At 51.6% G+C, this 19,798-nt stretch overlaps 1 protein-coding gene across 2 annotated transcripts in view; it reads right to left on the minus strand.

The window, feature by feature from the left end:
- Window positions 1-2,069: 2,069 nt before the first annotated feature.
- The window catches only part of ADGRD1 (adhesion G protein-coupled receptor D1), a 179,443-nt gene continuing 161,714 nt past the window's right edge, over window positions 2,070-19,798 (minus strand). For both annotated transcript variants that reach the window (XM_055404644.2, XM_055404645.2), the window contains 5 exons: window positions 12,922-13,013; window positions 8,794-8,920; window positions 7,496-7,537; window positions 5,638-5,730; window positions 2,070-4,269 (listed from right to left, as the gene is read on the minus strand). In XM_055404644.2, the coding sequence (XP_055260619.2) occupies window positions 4,174-4,269; window positions 5,638-5,730; window positions 7,496-7,537; window positions 8,794-8,920; window positions 12,922-13,013 (450 nt within the window). In that variant the 3' untranslated portion in view covers window positions 2,070-4,173. The remainder of the gene's footprint in view (window positions 4,270-5,637; window positions 5,731-7,495; window positions 7,538-8,793; window positions 8,921-12,921; window positions 13,014-19,798) is intronic.

Genomic DNA, 19,798 nt, shown 5'->3' on the forward strand with positions numbered 1-19,798 from the left:
AGACCTGGGTTTGATCCCTTGATTGGGAAGATCCCCCGGAGAAGAGAATGGCTACCCAATCCAGTATTTTTGCCTAGAGAATTCCCTGGAGGGCTAGAGAAGCATAGCAATCATTGCATTGTGAAATAGTGCAAAGTTTTGGTAAAATATAATATGTAATTAAATGTTTATATATATACATTATAATCATGAATAATACCTAGTAATATGGAAAACAGTTTAAGAGGGTACATCAACCTATATTACTTTTTTATTTATTTGGCTGCGTTTGGTCTCAGCTGCAGCACATGGATTCTCTAGCTGTGGCACCCAGGCTCCAGAGTGCACAGGCTCAGTAGTCGCATCACGAGGGCTTGGCTTCTCCACAGCATGTGATATCTTAGTTCCCTGACCAGGGATCAAACCCACTTTCCCTGCATTGCAAAGTGAATTCTTAAGCACTGGACCACCAGGGAAGTCCCTACAGTATGTCAGTACATCAAGTTTAAAAGCAGATGTCTGCACAGCATACAGGATGTAGGACCCAGTAGATCATGTGTAAAAGGAACCAAGAGCAACATGACAAAGCAAATGAATAACTATTGGGAGGATCTCTGAACCTCCCATGAAGAAGCACCAGTGTATATGTGTGTATATGTTTGTGTGTGTGTAATCTACAAAAAAATACAACAAACTGTGCTGTACGTGCATAGTCAGTCATGTCCGATTCTATGAGACTCCATGGACTGTAGCCCACCAGCCTCCTCTGTCCATGGGGATTCTCCAGGCAAGAATACTGGAGTGGGTTGCCATGCCCTTCTCCAGGGGATCTTCCCAACCCAGGGATTGAACCCAGGTCTCCTGCATTGCAGGCAGATTGTTTACTGTCTGAGCCAGCAGGGGTTCACAACAAACTAGTGACCATAACAAACAAGCAGCAGACTCACAGACACAGAGGGCAAACACAGGTGGGGGCGGGGCAGTGTAGGAGGGGGAGTGGGAGGTATGAACTATCGGGTGGAAGACAAACTACAAAGCTGCTGTGTTGCACAACACGGGGAAAATAGCCAATGTTTGTAATAACTGCAAATGGAGTATTAATTTTAAAAACTGTACAAAAATTCTTAATACAAAATAATAAACCATATTTAAAGACTTGGTGGCCAAAGTATTGGAGTTTCAGCTTTAGCATCAGTCCTTCCAATGAACACCCAGGACTGATCTCCTTTAGAATGGACTGGTTGGATCTCCTTGCAGTCCAAGGGACTCTCGAGTCTTCTCCAGCACCACAGTTCAAAAACATTAATTCTTCAGCAATCAGCTTTCTTCACAGTCCAACTCTCACATCCATACATGACCACGGGAAAAACCATAGCCTTGACTAGACAGACCTTTGTTGGCAAAGTAATGTCTCTGCTTTTTAATATGCTATCTAGGTTGGTCATAACTTTCCTTCCAAGGAGCAAGCGTCTTTTAATTTCCTGGCTGGGAGGGATTGGGGGTGGGAGGAGACAGGGACAACAGAGAATGAGATGGCTGGATGGCATCACCGACTCGATGGACATGAGTTTGAGTGAACTCCAGGAGTTGGTGATGGACAGGGAGGCCTGGCGTGCTGTGATTCATGGGGTCGCAAAGAGTCGGAAACGACTGAGCGACTGAACTGAACTGAACTGAGAGACTTGGTATATAAAAAGAATATAAAATATCTCAATAATTCTTTAATATTGTGTTGATATATTTTTGATATATTAGCTAAAATATGTTGGTAAGTTAAAAAAAAAAAGAAGCACCAATATTCTGTGCAATACATTAACTTGAGGAACACAGGGCTGCAAAAATTCCACTGTTTGTCGTTCTTCCCTACCCAGGGAGGGTCCTGGGTAGGGTGGGGCATCGTCCATGGCAGAGTCCCCAGAGCCAGAATGTGCTAAGGACAAAAAAAGCACTGAACAGAAGTCTGTTGAGTGAATCCCAGGATAGGATTTTACCCATGTGTGTTTCCCGATAGATTTTTGTCAAAAGACACACAGTCTTGCTTGCCTTCCACCAGAAAAAGATGCTAAGGACCACATTTCACTTAAAGGACGTTAAGAGTTTATTTCATAAAAGTCACAACATATATTCACTACATAGTGGCATTCACTACCTTTCCTGTGCTATAAACTACTTTAAACACACAATTCTTTCCAATTGCTTATCTTTGGCCAAATTATGTGTAGATAATAGAGTACTGCAGAAGCCAAAATATATAGCCTATAAATAAAGTGCACTACTCTCATTCTTTAAAAATAGAAAGTTGCCCATTACTTCTTCTGATATATTAGCTATGTAGGGTGAATATGCAGAGTTTAAAAAAAAAAACAAAGAATTCTATGTAAAATAAAGACAGTTCCTTATTTGATTTGCTTCATCAGAAACTAAATTAAAAAAAAAAAGTCCAAGTGTAAATCTTAGGAATACAGTGTTCTCACTTCTAGGTGCTCTTGGGCACAAGGATATAATGCCAAGTTACAGGTGACCTGGCTTCTGGAATCATAAGACACTTGGAGGGGGCAGCCATACTTTTCACCAAACCCTGGGGTCTCTGCCTGCATCAGCCAGGTTCACCCCCCAAGGCACATCTGTGCGACCACACAGGGCACCATGACAGGTGCAGAGGCTGGTACATCTGGGGACCCCTCCTCCCTGTGGAAGGACAGAGGTTAACCCCTCCATCAACATGCTACTCTGGGTCCCACCCTCAACACAGCAAGAGATGCTTCAAGATAACTGTTAACACTCATCGTCAACAGGGCAGGAGTTCCTTTATGAGGCTGCAGAGGAAGATGGGAAAAGGTCTACAAAACCACACAGAAACTCACCCAGAAACAAAGCAGAGGTGAGGGGACGGGACAGGACGGTCGTGGGGGGGCAGGGGCTTTAATGCTATCGCTGTCACAGTTTTCAAGGAAGATTTTCCAGTATCAAAAATAGGTTGGAATTTCTGACCCACACATTTCACAAGCACTCTTAGTACTGCCATCACAGTGCAACCTCTCCTAGTCTGTTTCCCGACAATTCCATGGCGTTTGGGTTCACATCTGGGATCTCAAACCCTAGCGTTCCCTGGGATCTCACCCAAACATGGGGTCGTAAGGATCATTCCATTTCCTAGAGGGCTGAATCCAGGTCTAGGTCTATAAATAAACATCAACTCAGAAGACACAGCCAATGCCATCCCCCACCTCCTTAGGTCGGTCAGGATGGGGGTTCTTGCTTCTCCCCCGCGCTCAAGAGCAGCCTGCCACTGGCTTTGTTTGTCAAGGCGTCTTTGCAGCAATGTGCAGTCACGTACCGTACTGTGCTACTCTCCACTGTGATCCACTCTTTGGAAAACCGGAAAAGCATTTGCAAGTGATGAGGAAGAAATCCTAGGGATGTCATACCTTGGAAAACGGTGGTTCTTCTGGCCCATCGTGAACACAGAGAAGGCTCAGGTGCCAGGAAAGGAAGGGGGGTGGATTTTAAGGCTGACTTTGAATCTGAAGAGCCAACACTCATGAGGAAGGGGCTGAGATGCTTTCGGAGCAGAAGATCCCACCCTCTGTGGAGCTCTTTGCCTTGGCAAGATCCCCGTGCAGAGACAGGGGCCGGGTGGCCAGTGTCTCCACCCCACAGTCCTGGGCATCAGCAGAGGCCCAGCGTGGCCATGCGAGCAGACCCAGGCTGGCCCACCCTGCAGAAAGTCACTCTTCAGCAGGTGCCTGGCATTGGGGACCCTGTTGTTGGGTGGAGCTGGCAGGTGGAAAACATGCTCATGGGCAGCTGCCTCAGCCCGACCCTCCCCTGCAGACACCAGGACTTTGGTCCAAAGTCCCCATCACAAGGCAGAGGTTACACTTCTCACCCGGTGCTAGGGCCCCTGTGCGCCCAGTGAGGAGGGTCCTGTGCTCTGCGTGCACTGGATGAAGGGGAAGTGTGTGCCCCAGGGTCCCACCCCCTCCTCTGTGATTCAGGCTGTGGGCAGGCTGGTGGACTCTGTCACATGAGCAGGTCACAGGTGAGGACAGCTCTCTCGGGGCTGTGACTCCCGGGTCCAGATGGTAACAAGGAGAGGGTCCTGGTGGCGATGGCAGAGCATTGCTCGCGTTCTGTTTGCAGCAGGTAGAGGGGATCTGAGCAGCAGGCCGGCTGAGTCTTCAGCCCCTCTGCTCACACAGCAGACAGGTCCACACGGTGTCCAGAGTGGCTGCTCTTGTCCCAAGGGCTGAGCCTGGTGGAGCCTGTAGCAGGCCGGGTCCCGTTCATCTGCAAACCACAAAGGAGCGAGGAGTCAAGACTCTGCTCCCAGACAAGAAACCCACGGCACCCCGGGAGTGTGGAGAGCAAAGCCTTGGGCCAGAAAGCTGCCCAAGAATCCTCCCTAGTGGGAGGAAGGGGCACTGCTCCTCAGAAAAATGAGCACTTTTCTCCACCTTCTCGGCAAGCATTTGCCTGCCTCATAGCTCCCAGCTTCTGGGGTGCACTCAACCCTGCAGTCATTCCCTCGTCAATCTGTCCTTCCTTCCTTCCTTCCTTCCTTCCTTCACACATTCATTCACAAATCTATTCGTCCACCTGCTTGTTCGGTCATTCCCTCTGTGTTGATTTATGGAGCAGGCCATGCACCAGGGACAGAGGCAGGCTCTGAGGTCGCTCCCGTGAGTCAAGCTGATCAGACTTTTGTTCTCGTGGAGCTTACGTTCTGATGGGAGAGCTGGACAATGGCCATCAAGCAAATGAATAAACTGAACAATGCCCGGGAGTGGCAGGCAGGTGTATGATGCTGGGATAGGGAGGGAGCACCTTTGTTCAGTGCTGTCCAGGAAAGACTTCTGGAGATGGGATCCCTGAGCAAGGACCTGACAGGTAGGAAGCTGCACTGCAGTGAGAATGCAGGACACCGCTTGCTCCAGGTTGCCTCAGGGCCCTGCCCAGGGGTCTGCAGGGCAGAGCACAAGGAATCATACATCCAAGCCCAGCACTGAAAAGTGAGTGGCTTGTTCAGACCCCTGATCATTCATGTTCAATTTTTCAGGCATCTGTAGGGGGGAGGAGCCCTGATGTAAAGGCTGGGCTGTGCCAGGGGACTTCTGTGCTTCTGTGGGACACCAGTGTGCCCAGTGTCTGCTTCTTGGTCAACTGACCTTCCATCCCCCTGAGTCAACATAAGAAGTCCTGGTCCTGGAAAGTGCAGGAGAGAGGTTCAGGTGATTTCACGAGGATGGGACCTTGTTGGGGTGTGACATCAGCTTGTGCCACCTGCAGGCCTATGTCAGGTGTGAAAGGGTCAACCAGCAAGCACCAGCACCTGAGCCAAGCCTCTATCAGCTCGACCTGGGCAGCCATGTGCCCCAACACAGACGGCGCAGACAGTGGAGCTTAGGGAGGGAGGCAGAGGGGCCGGGGCTCAGGACTCGAAAGACACAGGCTTAGGACCCCTTGGTCTTCAGCAAGGTGGGAGCTGTGTGCAGCTCAGTGAAGCTGGAGCAAGTCTCTGGCTGGCATGGACTGGCTTTGCAAGCAATGAGGACAAGGAACAAGAGCCCTAGGTCAGGGTGGTTCAAGGATGGGGGGCACTCGGAGAAGGGTAGGCCGGTGCAGGAGGGGTGTAGACAAGACACCACACGCACTCACAATGTCTGAGCTGAAGGGCTTCACGTTGGCCTGGCGGCTGGAGCTGCTCGTGAGGGACCAGACCTTGGTTTTATGCTTGAAAGCGGCTCTCACCTTCAAAAGCAGAATGGAAGGTTCAGTGGAAGCAATTTCAGAAGTGGAAATAGCAACAATAAGAGGTCATTCTAAAAGGTCCTGAGGAATTTGTGCTGATGCCAGGCTCAGAACACTGCACACGGGGCCAGACAGGATCCGGAGGTATCAGGTCCAAACAGTCAGGGTTCCAGAGCTGTGCTGTGCAGATACAGACTGTGCCCACCCCTACCAACCCCGACCATACCCAGCCCTGCACAGGGAGAAAGCTGGATCTCCTGGTCTTTGCTGACCTCACGGCTCTGGGTGAAGAGACAGGACATGCTCAACAATGAACAGCACGGGGGCAGGGCGTGTGACTGGCACAGACATCAGCAGATGAACAAATGCATGCGTGGGGCGGGCTGTGTGTGGTTCTGAGGCTGCTCCCCTTCCTGCCCCCTCTGCCACGTGGATCAGTCTCAGCCTCTGCTAGGGCTGCTCCCTGGTCTTTGCAATCATGTGACCTCCCTCCTCCATCGGCTGCCATCGTCCTGGGCAACTCACCCTGTGTGCCCCACCCATCTCCTTCCTCTCTGCCTGACCTCTCCTGTGCAAATGGACAGAATCCCTGAAAGAGCACAGATGAGGGTGTTCCCATCCTGTTCTCAATCATCATTCCAGAGACATTGCCCCATAATCCCAGCCTGGTGTGGGTGTGTGTGTGTGTGTGGTGTGTGTGTGGGTGTGTGGTGTGTGTGTGTGTGTGTGTGCGTGTTGAGTCACTTCAATCATGACCAACTCTCTGCGACCCCACTGTGTGTGTGTGTGCTGAGTCACTTCAATCATGACGTGTGTGTGTGTGTGTGTGTGTGCTGAGTCACTTCAATCATGACCAACTCTCTGAGACCCTATGGACTGTAGCCCACCAGATTCCTCTGTCCATGGGATTCTCCAGGCAAGAATGTTGGACTGGGTTGCCATACCCTCCTCTAGGGGATCTCCCATGGACTGTAGCCCACCAGATTCCTCTGTCCATGGGATTCTCCAGGCAAGAATGTTGGACTGGGTTGCCACACCCTCCTCTAGGGGATCTTCCCGACCCTGGGATCGAACCCACGTCTCATGTCTCCTGCAGTGGCAGGTAGGCTCTTTACCACTAGTGCCACCTGGCTCAAATGCCGAGGAACATGGCACCAAACCCACAATGTAAGGGTAAAACTTTTCCTGTGGATTACTGGTCCTGAGAGATGTGATCCAGAGCAGCCTGCACCATCCCCGTGGCCAAGTACATGGCAGGTGCAATGGCCCAGACTGAACCAAGAGGAATGAGCCCGCTCCAGGTGCCCCAGTGCCCTTGGAAGCCGCGTTACAAAAGCCCCTCCCCAATCCCTGCAGCCACGAGTCCTCCTTACACCCCCGGCCAGCTTCCTGTATGCCCTGGGGCAGAGTGTGCTGGGAGCCCATCTGCATCTCACTCCTGCTAATACACCATATGCCAAGCAAAGTCCCGACTCTCCAGCCCAGTTACTCCACACTGTCTCCATCTCCCCTGGTCCTCCATGCAGCCAGCAGTCCCTGGGTGACATCAGCGAGGGAGGGCATGTGTATGTTGCTTAGCAACCGGGATGAGGGAGGAGGGCCTGATGGAAAGCAGCTGCCTGCACACAACCTGTTACAGATACCAAGGCTCATTCAGGGTTACAGAGTCAGAAACCAGCCAGATGAGGCTGCACCTTTCCTGCTCTCTGTGCCCTTGCAGAAATGAAAACCAGCTTCATGTTGGCAGGAAGTGGAGCAGACATACCTCTGAATTCAGCAGACAGTGAAAGAGAAAGATGAAAAATCCCTAGAAAGGAAAGGGAAGAAAACACAGAATTAGAGCCGCTTGCACTTTTGTTATAAACACTTTCTGAGGGTTCTTTCCACTGTCACCCATGGACTCTGAGAGTGGTACCGGCATGGCTTGGTGTTGGAGAGGATGGGAGCGAGCTGTGATGCTTCACCATGAAACCATGAGGATGGAAGGGTGTCCTGTAATCTAACCTAGATGCAGGCAGATATCATGACCAAGATACAGAGACAGGCACATGCCCAGATTGGCTTAACCTGGAAAAGGAACAAACCTGCCGGGGAGACAAGTGGGAGGGCACGAGCCTACCAGCTAAACAGCCCTGTGTCCTCACCGGCAGACCAAGGATGATGATGATGACAATGAAAACAGATGCAAGACGAGGATGTTCCCAAACATCTAGAGGCCGCTCCTCTGTGTCAGCACTAGGCAAACACTTCATCTCAATGAGTGCTAAGAGCAGCCCCATGATGTGGGTCCTATTACTGTTCCCATTTTATGGAAGTGGAGACCGGGAAACAAAGGATAAATGAGGAACCCAGGACCTGTGGTGTGTAAGGGCTGCTGCCACGACACCCTATCCCCTCTCACCATGACAACCAGAAGGAAGCTGGGTATAAGTTTATTACAGATTAAAAGTGTAACACAGCTGTTGGTCGTGAAGACCCAGAGGCAGCAAGGACATCACGGTGAGGGCTGGGCTGGGCCGCAGTGATGTTTGCCAGGATTCAGCCTGAAGCTTGGCTGTGTAGGCTATGGATGGCAATGAGCATCCGCCTCCATCCTTCCATCAGGGGCTTGTGGGTCTGGGGACTCGGACTCTAGGCATCTCAGATCTCCGGTTTCCAGGCTGTTACCTTTTCTGTCCTTCCATGTAGAGGGCAGATGAGAACTCAGAACCTGAGGTACCTCCCTCTTCACCACCCCTCCATGCCCGGCTCCCTTTCGGGAGCCACCCACATGCTGACCATTTTCCATTCAGGCTGGATATATCTCCCATAGGTACTGCCCTGAAAGCTGAGGCAACCCTGTTGTAAATGGGGTCCTCCAGGCCCTGTTTGCTCAGAGACCCTGGTGTGTACCCATCCATGCCTCTGTCCACAGGGATGCTCCCACCCTACGGGTTCACAAGGTGAATGTGTGTGGAGGGAACAGATCAGAGTGTCTCCCTCCTGCTGCCATGGCAACCTGCACCCACTCATCTATTCACAAAGCTGACAGCTCCCTGGCTGACAGTCCCATGGGGCCCTCACCTGTAAGGAGTTGAGTATGGCAAACATGTACTGGAAGACCATGGCCTGGTTGTTGACAGCAAGCACGCCAAAGACCCACGAGGTTCCCAGGATGGGCAGCAGCACGGCCACAGCTTTTGCAGTCAACCTGCCAGAGAAACAGGGATGGGCACTCTGGGTGATGGGCAGGCAGGGAGGGTCCGGATTCAAGGCTTCCAGATGGGAGCAGACAGAGCCGCTGCTGGGAGTGAGACCTGGCTCCTCCCTTCAGGAGACCCTGGTTGAGGAGCTGACCACACCAGATGTATAAGACAAGGTCACCGCCGGGCTAGCCCTGGGCCAAGCTGACAGCTCTGCTCCGGTTGGACTGCAGCCTGCTCTGGGCATCTGAGAGCCAGCACGTCCACTGGGCAAACTCAGGATGACCGCCCTGACCCAGGTGGTGATGCTGACAGAAATGGTGATTCCAGAGGGAAGCAGAGTGTGAGGCTGGGTAGGGTGGGAGACATACGCAGCGCTGGGGCACTTGAAGCATCAGCCCTGAGGCTCCCCCTCGGAATGTGAATTCCTCGAGAAGAAGGACCTCGGTCCCCCAGTGTCTGGAGAGCTCAGAACAGAGCTGGTGTGGAGGCAAGGCCCATGAGGTTGTCCAGGTCCTGGCCGTCTCTGATACACCCTGCAAATCACATGCTAACTGAAGCCCAGTATACCTGACTCCTGAAACAGCTCAGCTTTCCACGGGGATAGGGGTGGAGGGAGGCTCTGCATGTGAGCTTTAGAGAAAAGTCTGAAGGCTGATGGGAGCCGTGCTGCCCAGGTCAGCAACCGGCACACCCCTCGGCCTTCAGCGCAGTGGCTGACACAGTCCCCCTCACTGGACTTTGTCTGCGCCTCTGCAAAGCGCAGCAGAGCGCCAGGACCTGCGGGCTCTCAGGAAGTGGTCACTGAACGGATGAAGGCCGAGCAAGTGGATGAGCCTGCAGACAAGGGGCACATGCATCCAGCCCCTTCCGGGAGGCGGTGTAACAACCCCAAGGCACTTCCGGGTCAGAAGGCCGAGGTCCCGGCACTGACAGCTCCTGACGGCAAATCCCTGAGAAACAAAAGGCTGTTCCCGCATGTCAACTCTCAGAGAAGCTGCCGCCGCGTGTTTTCATAATGTTAATACAGTTAAAACACCTGAATCTGGGGAGTAAAATTTCATGAATGATTTAGGTTCAATCTTTAGATCCTGGAAAATCTGTAATTGAAAGGAGCAGCCACCCACAAATCAGTATCAAATGTGCTACTTTTAAAGGGATGGTTCCTTTTTACTTTAAAAAAGACTAACAAATGATAAAATCTTGGGAGAAACTCCTCTAGTTGAGGCTCTCAGGACTCGTTAACCAAGCTGCCAGGTCTCCTTGTCAAGGGCAGACGGAGCAGGGTCCCTGCAGGGCAGGAGGCCTGGGAAAGTTAGGGACGCTGTCCATACGCACGCATGCACCACGCACACATGCACGCAAGCACGTGACTCCTTGATGCGCCGCCCCAACCCGCTCCCCAGGGGCGGGGCCTGCGTGGGGCTCCACCTCCTGCGCCCTCTAACCACCCAAGGCTCCACGTGGATCACACCTCCCTCCATAACCCCAGTCCCTGATCTCACTGGGAAAACTGAATTTTCTCTGCTGCTTTCTGTGAAATCATGACCAATAAATAGAGATGAGAAAGCAGGTGGAAGGCAGCCCATTAGGGGTCCTGAGGAAGCATCTGATCCCATTAGTCACTGAGCATTGAGCTGTTGGGCAGGAAGGAGAGGCCGAGATTGAATCCAAGAGACGAGGAGCCAGAAGTGTCCCGAGGACGCTGTGTTGCATCTTCCCGCCCAGCTTCCAGGGCTCCTGCTCCACCAGCCCAGGGAGGGGACGGTCATCCTAATGACACCAAGAAGGGAGTGAGAGAGCTACCCAGGGTCCAGCTGCACCACGTGAAGAGGAGTCAGTGCTGGGCCACCTCAGAGCCAGGGGTCTGTCCAGTGAGACCAGCTGGACTCTATCCAGGAGGTCGGTCCTGGGCCATTGTGTCACACGCAGGACACAGGATATGGGAAGGCACAGCAGCATCGCTCAAGCCGTGGTTCCTCAGAGATGCAGAAACACCCTCCAGATTACAGCCCCATCTCCCACGTGTCAGCATCCACTCTGAGACCAGGTCCCCATGGAAAGAAGGCGGGTCATGGGCTCAGCCGCCTCCTGGGCCACGGTGGGTGAAGAGAGGGCAGGGGGCAGAGACGAGGGGTGGGTGTGAGCTGAGACTCAAGCTGCTCTGGGCACAGCCAGGCCAGTGGTCCCCTGGGTGCCGGGTCAGAGGGGCAGCAAGAGCCTGTGCTGGAGACAGACCAGGGCCCTGTCCGTGGAGGGGAGGGCCTAGGGACTGAGGTTGGGGTGAGGGAAGGTCAGGCTCCTCCCTGGTCTGGCGGCTTGGCTGGGGACAGGCCACTTCATGGAGCAGTGCTGCTTGTTCTCACTGATGAAAGAGGAGAGCAAGTGACCCTGACCCAGGAGCATCTCCAAGGTTTCCAGGGGCTGAAAAAGCCCAAGAAGGCAAAGCCACCAATCAGGTTAATTTACAGTGTTTGGAATTCATTATAGAATAATTGTCTTATCGATTTGCTGCAGATATATTTACTCTTTTCCCTTTCAGATCAGAAGAGATGTAGTGTAGCTAAAGTAACTTACAGTATGCCAGCTACCTAGTAACTGTGCCATGTTTATAAGTCACTTCAGCCATGTCCGACTCTTGGTGACCCCATGGACTGTGGCCTGCCAGGCTCTTCTATCCATGGGATTCTTAGGCAAGAACACTGGAGTGAGTTGCCATTTCCTTCTCCAGAGGATCTTCCTGACCAAGGGATCAAATTCGCATCTCTTACTTCTCCTGTATTGACAGACCGCTTCTTTACCACTAGCACCACCTGGGAATCCCACCCTATTTGTGTAACAGCCCCTAAATTCCCTGCAAGGAGCACCTCTCCCACTTCCTGGCCCTGTGGTTTAGAGGTGCTGCCTGCACCCCAGAGCCAGGATGGACCATGTGACTCAGACCTGGGTTAACTGCTGACTTCCATCTACTGTAACTGATAAATCGATGGGCATATGGCCTGGTCTGAGTCTGCCTGCAGGCTCAGGACCTCGGTCTGATTTTGAGGGAAGGAGACACACTTTCCCATGGACTTGAACCTTCTTTGGCAGCCATTTTGTCACCAGGAGGCACAGTTCATCTCAGGGGGAAGCCAACAGACGATGTGGAGCAGAGAAATGCAGGCAGACTGGGTCCTGGACTAAGCCATCCTAGACTCACTCCTGGACTCATGGTTGCCTGTGTTGATAGACATGCCTTTTGCTTGAGTCGACTTCCCTGGTGGCTCAGATGGTAAAGCGTCTGTATAGAATGAGGGAGACCCGGGTTCGATCCCTGGGTTGGGAAGATCCCCTGGAGAAGGAAATGGCAATCCACTCCAGTACTATTGCCTGGAAAATCCCATGGACAGGTAGGCTACAGTCCATGGGGTTGCAAAGAGTCGGACACAACTGAGCAACTTCACTTCACTTTGCTTGAGTCAGCTTGTGTTGGGTTTTCTGACACTTGCAAGCAGCAGGTCCCCAATAATTGGGTGAGGAAACCCCAGAAGGCAGCAAATGTGAGTGTGGAGACACCTGCTCCTTCTGTGGATGGATCAGCCCCAGAACAGGTCAGGACAACATGTGAGATGGCCGCTATCACCCCCACCATACAGACCAGCAAAGCAGGGTGCTATGGGGTTGAACAGCCCACGAGGTCTCAGCAGATGGTAAGGGCTGAGTCACAACCGATGTGGCAGGACAGTCAGGCTTGAGAACCCTCCTCTGTACCCCAACACACGTTCCTCTAACTCTAGGGGTGAAGCTGTCTCTGGAAGATCATCTAATAAACCCCCTCTTTCACAGATGGGACAGCCAGCTGGGAAAAGGGGCTGCTCCTCGTTGAGACAGATGAGGGCATGAACTCTGTGCTCCCTGTGACGTCAAGTGGACACAAAGTGAGCCCAAGAGTGTGGCCCACCCTCCTGCCACTCCCGGAGCAGCAGTGGGCAGGGGAGGGGCACAGCTGACAGCCCCGGGTCCAGCTTACTTGAAGGCACTGGGATCTCCATGTATCTTGTAGTTCTCGGCGCTTATCTGTGAAATGACCCTGGTCACCGCGATGAGGATGCCAATGTTGACCTGCACGAGGAGCACAGGGGACAAGGTAAGGGCTGGAGCGCACCTGCAGGACGTCTGAGTCCACCTGGCGGCACCCACTCCGCAGCCGGGCTTCTCAAGCAAACAGGTGGCATCTCTGGGAGAAATCTAGCAGTGTCCTTGAACTTTCACCTACACAGATCCCCTGCAAGACTGCTTCCAGGAGCACACATCTATGCTAGAGAAAAGACAGCCCAACATCCCAGAGCTAGTCCCCAGAAGCACATCAAAGAAAGCATCACTCAGGCTTCCCTGGTAATCCAGTGGTTAGGAATCTGCCTTGCAATGAGGGGGATACGAGTTTGATCCCTGGTCCAGGAGGATCCCACATGCCGTGGGGCAACGAAGCCCGTGGACCTCAATTAATGAGACTACGCTCTGGAGCCTGCAAACCATACTACTGAGCCCATGCACCAGTAAAGCCTGCACACCCTGGAGCCCAGGCTCCACAACAGCAGAGGCCAATGCCGTGAGAAGACCACACATCGCAACAAAGAGTAGCCACCTGCTCGCTGCAACTGGAGAAAGCCTGCGTGCAGCGATGAAGACCCAGTGCAGCCAAAAATTAATAAATCAATATTACAAGAAAGAAAGAAAGCACCGCTCTGCTCAGCGCTGAGGTAAGGAGGTTGTGAATTTCAGAATCAGACAGAACTGGTTCCAGTCTCCTTTCACCAGGAACTCTCTGGGTGTGACACTGAAATCCTCTGAGCCTCAGTTTTTCCACTTAATAAGTATTAACACCCACAGTGCAGTCTGAGTGTTGGGAAGATAGGCAATCACATCTCCAAAGCCCCAGTACAGCCTGACTCTCCCCTCCTGCCCCCACTCCAGGCTCCCAGCTGTGGGATCCACAGAGGCCATGGTAGAGGATTCTTCATCTTCTGCCCAGTGCTGCCTCCTTGCTAGGCAAGGTCCCCTTGGGGTCTGGGGGGCTGGGAGGCTCCCCTTGGGGTCTGAGGGCTAGGGGCAGGGGGCTGCAAGGGTCGGTGGCAGTGGCTCCAACACAACCTATCCTCTTCCATGGGCAACTCTCCAGCGTCCTGAACAGAAGTCGGACCAGGCAGGTGACAGCAGAAGTGACCCCTCCCTCTAGATTTCTTTCCGCTACAGCATTCACGCCAGCTGGAATCCAGGGTTGTGCTGTGGCCAGGGACTTCTTTGTATTTGAAAAGTTCAGAGGTTATTCACAGAATCACTGAGGAGTCCGGCTCCTGGCCATGTGTGAACTTCCAGGTCCGACCACAGGTAAGAACAAAGACTTTCCCTGGCAAGCTTCATAGGGAAAGTGGCCATCCCCATCCCAGACCTGGGGCACAGCAGAGCATCCTAAGGTCTGAAGGAAGTTGCAGGCAGGGACTCAGGCCCCTCCCACCCTGACCGGCCATGCCTCACATATATCTGCATTCCTGGCCTGAATACCTGCATTCAGTGCCTTCTTAGGGGGTCCAGCCTGGGGCCTTTCCAAAGCACCTCTGCTGATACCCCTTATCTCAGGAGTCTTGCAGACATGTCTCCCCACGCTGCCTCAGTGACCCGCACTTTCTCCACTCCCAGCCCTTCTCCTACCTCCTCCTCCCTGGCTCCCTGGTCCAGGACTCAGCACCAGCCTCTCCATCAGTGAGCATCCCTGCCTGCACTGTTCTTTGGGATGGAGCACCAGGAAGCTGGCCCTTCTGCCCATTCAACCCCTTGCTCACACCATCACAGTAAGTGAAGAAGTGTTTATTAGCCTTTATGCATGTGTGTGTGTCTATCGTAAATTTGTGTCTGACTCTTTGCGACCCCATGGACTGTAGCCCGCCAAGCTCCTCTGTCCATGGGAGTCTCCAGGCAAGAATACTGGAGTGGGTTGCCATTTCCTCCTCCAGGGGATCTTCCCCACCCAGGGATCAAACCCACATCTTCAATGTCTCCTGCATTGGCAGGCAGATTCTTGACCACTGAACCACCTGAGAAGCCCCATTAGCCTTTAGAGCAAATAACAAACAGATGCTGTCAGTGGGACCCGTGTCTTCACTGACCACCTCCACACCTGGCAGCTTGGCTCCAGACAGTCAGGCCCCCTCATTCACTCCCATTCTCTGACCTCTAAAGAGAGGTTAAAGGTGGACATCTCCCGAGGTCAGGGAAGATGGAAGAAGCTGGCAAACAGGAAGATCCACAACGCCAGTGCCCTCCCAACTCCACACTGGCTGACCAGGCAGCACCCACAGGAAAGCCACACTCAGCAGACAAGACAGAGGTGGGCCAGCACGGATGTGAAAAACGTGGGGGCGGCCCATTCAAGTGGGACAGTGACCAGAGAGTGAGGGAACTAACTGGTAGTCACTTTAAGAATGGGAATTTTCAGTTAAGAATCTACTTTCCAAGGAAGGGGACATGAGTTTGATCCCTGGTTGGGGAACTAAGATCCCAAATCACAGGTCATGGAGCAACTAAGGCTGCACACCTCAACTAGAGAGTACCCAGTGCAGCCAAAAATAACCATTAAAGAACAGAAAAGAAGGTGAATTTTAATTCCAGACACTGAGGTTCAGTGAAGTCTGCAAACAGCCTCTTCTGAGGTCAGATGGACACTGCACAGTCGTCTCCGGAGGCGACAAGCTGTGTCGTGGAGTTGAGACTATCAGCTGGAGTGGCGAATCGAAAGCACAGACCCTGCTTCTCTCACCAGGACGCGTGATTTTCGTGATTACGCACTTTTCCGTTTCTATGCCTTTGGTTGATTTCTAGAGTTCTGATACATTTGGGTTTCTCCCCCCTATATTTCCTCCAGTAAATTCCTTGCATTCCAGGGAAATAATGCTTAGCGTGGTCCTCCGTCTGCCATCCAGCAAGTCCTGCTTCTCTCACTTTGGAAATTTATATCCTGGGTTCCTCACACACTGGCCAAAGCTGAAGCCTTGTTTGTAACAAGACTAGAAACAACCTGAATTGTTTCCGACAAGGAGCAGATTGGGGGGTTACCATGGGCAGCCTGCTCCCTGGATGCTTTATGGACCAAGGCAGCACTTTTCCATGCAGAAAACACACACAACAAGGTGAATGTATATTTATATTTACTGATATCTGCTTAGCACTCCTAGGACACACAAGAAGTTAGCACCAGGGGCATCTGCTTGGGGAGGTGGGTGGAAACCAGAGAGCTGAGAGACGTGGGCAGAGACGATTCATATATATTATTAAGCTTTGCTTTCAAATTTTTAGCCATGTGTGCTAATGTTCAAAAGTCAAATTACTTAAATTATAAAAGGGGACTAACATAAATACCTTTTCCTGTGACTGTCTCAGTGATGTCCTTGGTCTCAGGAGGAAAACAGGCTTAACCATGAACTGTCCCAATAATTTGGGGGAGAGGATGGAGAAGCCACAAAGCCCAGAAGCTGGGAGAGGGATGCCAGGGGAGGAGCCTGAACACCCCACGTGGCCCCAGAGGTCACAACACAACCGCCCCCTCCCTCTGCTGGCTTGGAGGCTGAACTGGGACCCTGCCCCAGACTTCCCAGGTGTGAAGCCAGACGATTCAGGCTATGATGATGTGGTCACTAAACGGAAGATCATATTACTGCAAATTGTTTCACAGACATAGAAACGCTACAAGTGACTGATCTAATTTCAGATCTTCTGTTGTTTCCTGGTCTCTGTATTTTAGACCCGGAAGGAAGCGTTTCAATAATGGTTAAGCTGCCGCATGATTGGCTGTTATAATTCATCATCGTGCCCATCTCTCTAAAGCTTCTGCTGGGGTTTATTTATTTCCCCCCCCTCTCTCTCAGCGTGTGCCTGTCTGATTTCATCTAGTGTGCATGCTTCCTCTGAGTTGGTAAGACAGTCACGTCCGCCACAGCAATACGAGAGAAGGTGCAGAGAACCTGTGATCCCGCATCAACGCACAGTTAAGTGGGAGACGGCGGCTACGGGCGAAACAAATCTTTGTATTTTCGTGAAAATACAAAGCAGAAGCGGACTCGGTTCCCGACTGCATTTCACTCGCCCTGGCTTGTGCCTGGTTGCACACTGGAAAAGGCCCTGCAGTGAGGCGTCTGTAACGTGAATATCATGTATCTCATCAACTAAATGTCTCTGCATTAGGACAGCCAACAAGCTGCTTATGGCACAACGTCAAACCAATAATTCACAAGCTGCATTTCGACAGAAAAAAGGGCGGGGGGAGGATATACACTCAAGACCGCGGGGACCTCTGCTGGGAGGAGGGAACGACGTGGCAGGGCTTCTGGGGTTCAGACCATGCTGCGTTTCTTGACCTGACTCAGGGCTACTCAGGTAGTCGTGAAAAATCACTGGGATATGGCCATGATTTCCCAATAAAAGTACAGAGACACGTATAGACATAGTAAATGCTGCAGTTCGTATCTGTACTTGTTTCTGTGTCCCTATAGGCATTTATGACTCTGTATTTATATGCCTGTAAGAGAGTCGGACACGACTGAGCAACTGAACTGAACTGAACTGTAAATGTACCCATTTCTGTATCTGTATTTAGGAACTGGTGACTGTATCTATGGGCTTCCCTGGTGGCTCAGTGGTATAGAATCCTCTTGCCAGTGCAGGAGACGTGGGTTCAGTCCCAGGGTTGGGAAGATACCCTGGAGAAGGAAATGGCAACCAGTATTCTTGCGTGGAAATCCAATGGACAGAGGAGCCTGGCAGGATAGAGTCCACAGGGTCACACAGAGTTGGATATGACTTAGTGACTAAACAACAACTGTATCTGTATCTATGTATCTTTATGCACCTGTACTTGTAGAGTCACACAACCACTCTGGCTTCTTCCTAGGTGATAGGTGGTGGTTGTTCAGTTGCTCAGTTGTGTCCAACTCTTCAAACCCATGGACTGCAGCATGCCAGGCTTCCCTGTCCTTTTCCCAGAGTTTCCTCAAACTCATGTCCATTGAGTCAGTGACGCCATCCAACCATCTCATCCTCTATCACCCTCTTCTCCTGCCCTCAATCTTTCCCAGCATCAGGGTCTTTTCCAATGAGTCAATTCTTCACATCAGGTGCCCAAAGTACTGGAACTTCAGCTTCAGCATCAGCTGAATATTCTAATGAATATTCAGTGTTGATTTCTTTTAGGATTGACTGGTTTGATCTGCAGTCCAGGGGACTCTCAAGAGTCTTCTCCAACACCACAGTTCGAAAGCATCAATTCTTTGGCACTCAGCCTTCTTATGGTCCAACTCTCACATCCATACATGACTACTGGAAAAACCACAGCTTTGATTATACAAAACTTTGTCAGCAAAGTGATGTCTGCTTTTTAATACATTGTCTACGTTTGTCATAGCTTTTCTTCCAAGGAGCAAGCATCTTTTAATTTCATGACTACAGTCACCATCCACAGTGATTTTGGAGCCCAAGAAGATATTATCTGCCACTGTTTCCACTTTTTACCCATCTATTTGCCACGAAGTGACGGGACCATATGCCATGACCTTAGCTTTTTGAATGTTGAGTTTTAAGCCAGCTTTTTCACTCTCTTCTTTCACCTTCATCAAAAGGCTTTTTAGTTCTTCACTTTCTGCCATAAGGATGGTATCATCTGTATATCTGGTATTGATTTCAGACTGTGCCTCATGCAGCCTGACATTTCACTTAATGTACTCTCATATAAGTTAAATAAGCAGGGTGACAATATACAGCCTTGACGTACTCTTTTCCCAGTTTTGAACCAGTCCATTGTTTCATGTGAGAGAAGGACTTTAAAGCTCCAGACTTTTCTCTTCCCTAGCTTGGAGGCTTTCTCCCCAGTGGGGCTGGCATGGAACAAGCCCTTTAGGGGGCTCAGGTTGTGTCCCTGCTTCTGTAAGACCTGCTGACCCCATAGGTACATCTGCACTCAGGCTCACTGAAGCCACCCAGGGAATGACATCCGTGTCCCTTCATAATCAGGTAGGATGGTTTGTGAAGGGACAGTTGGGAGGGGGGTTGGTATCTGACAGTGGGGTGAAGGATGAGCTGTTCCCAGAAGGGGCTTGGATCTGCCCTTCCCCGGCCCCCGCCATGGGCCCAGCAGGCATCTCCATGACAATTTCTGTCCCCCAGGTTCCTGCCCCTCCAAGACCAACCTCACCAGGACACACAGAAACCACATGCCCCAACATGAACCCGCACCTTGCCAAAGTGTTTTACTTTAAAATTGCCGGGTATTTTTTATATGCATGGGATATGCAAGCAGGTAGCCCCCAGACACGAATCCCTCTGGAGGGAACCCTATCCCATTGCATCCGTCCAGACATTTCTTTCCCACAGACGTACTCATGTGAACCTACACCCAAACAGAGCTATGCCCACTTTACACAATGGGGCCAGGCCCTACCTGTGATCCTGAAAACTGTTGTCTTCAGGGGGCCCCTGGGAACAATGGGGAACAACTCAACATGCACAACCCAGGGTTCTCAGAGAAGACAAGGAACATGAGACACACCCAACCCTGGCCAGCGTGAGCCCTGAGGGTCAGAGAAGCGGGGTCTCTGGACCCCTCCACTGCATCCCCCAGCCCAGGGTCTGCATGACTTTTCTCTCAAGGTCCATGAAGCAAATACTTTTGGCTTTCTAGGCCTTATAGTCTCTACTGGAACAGCTCAACTCAATGGCTGCAGTGTTACAGCCACTGCAGATGACTTGTAAGTAATCGCCTGTGCTCCTGCACAGGATTTACCACGTGGGCCACAGCCGGCTGACCCTGCACTCGATTGTGAAGTCGCTGAACAGTTCTAGGCCTACACCTCCCTCCTCATCAT

The sequence above is a fragment of the Moschus berezovskii genome, chromosome 19, assembly GCF_049115385.1.
Source record: "Moschus berezovskii isolate FMDL1 chromosome 19, NW_MosBer_1.0, whole genome shotgun sequence".
Taxonomy (NCBI): domain Eukaryota; kingdom Metazoa; phylum Chordata; class Mammalia; order Artiodactyla; family Moschidae; genus Moschus; species Moschus berezovskii.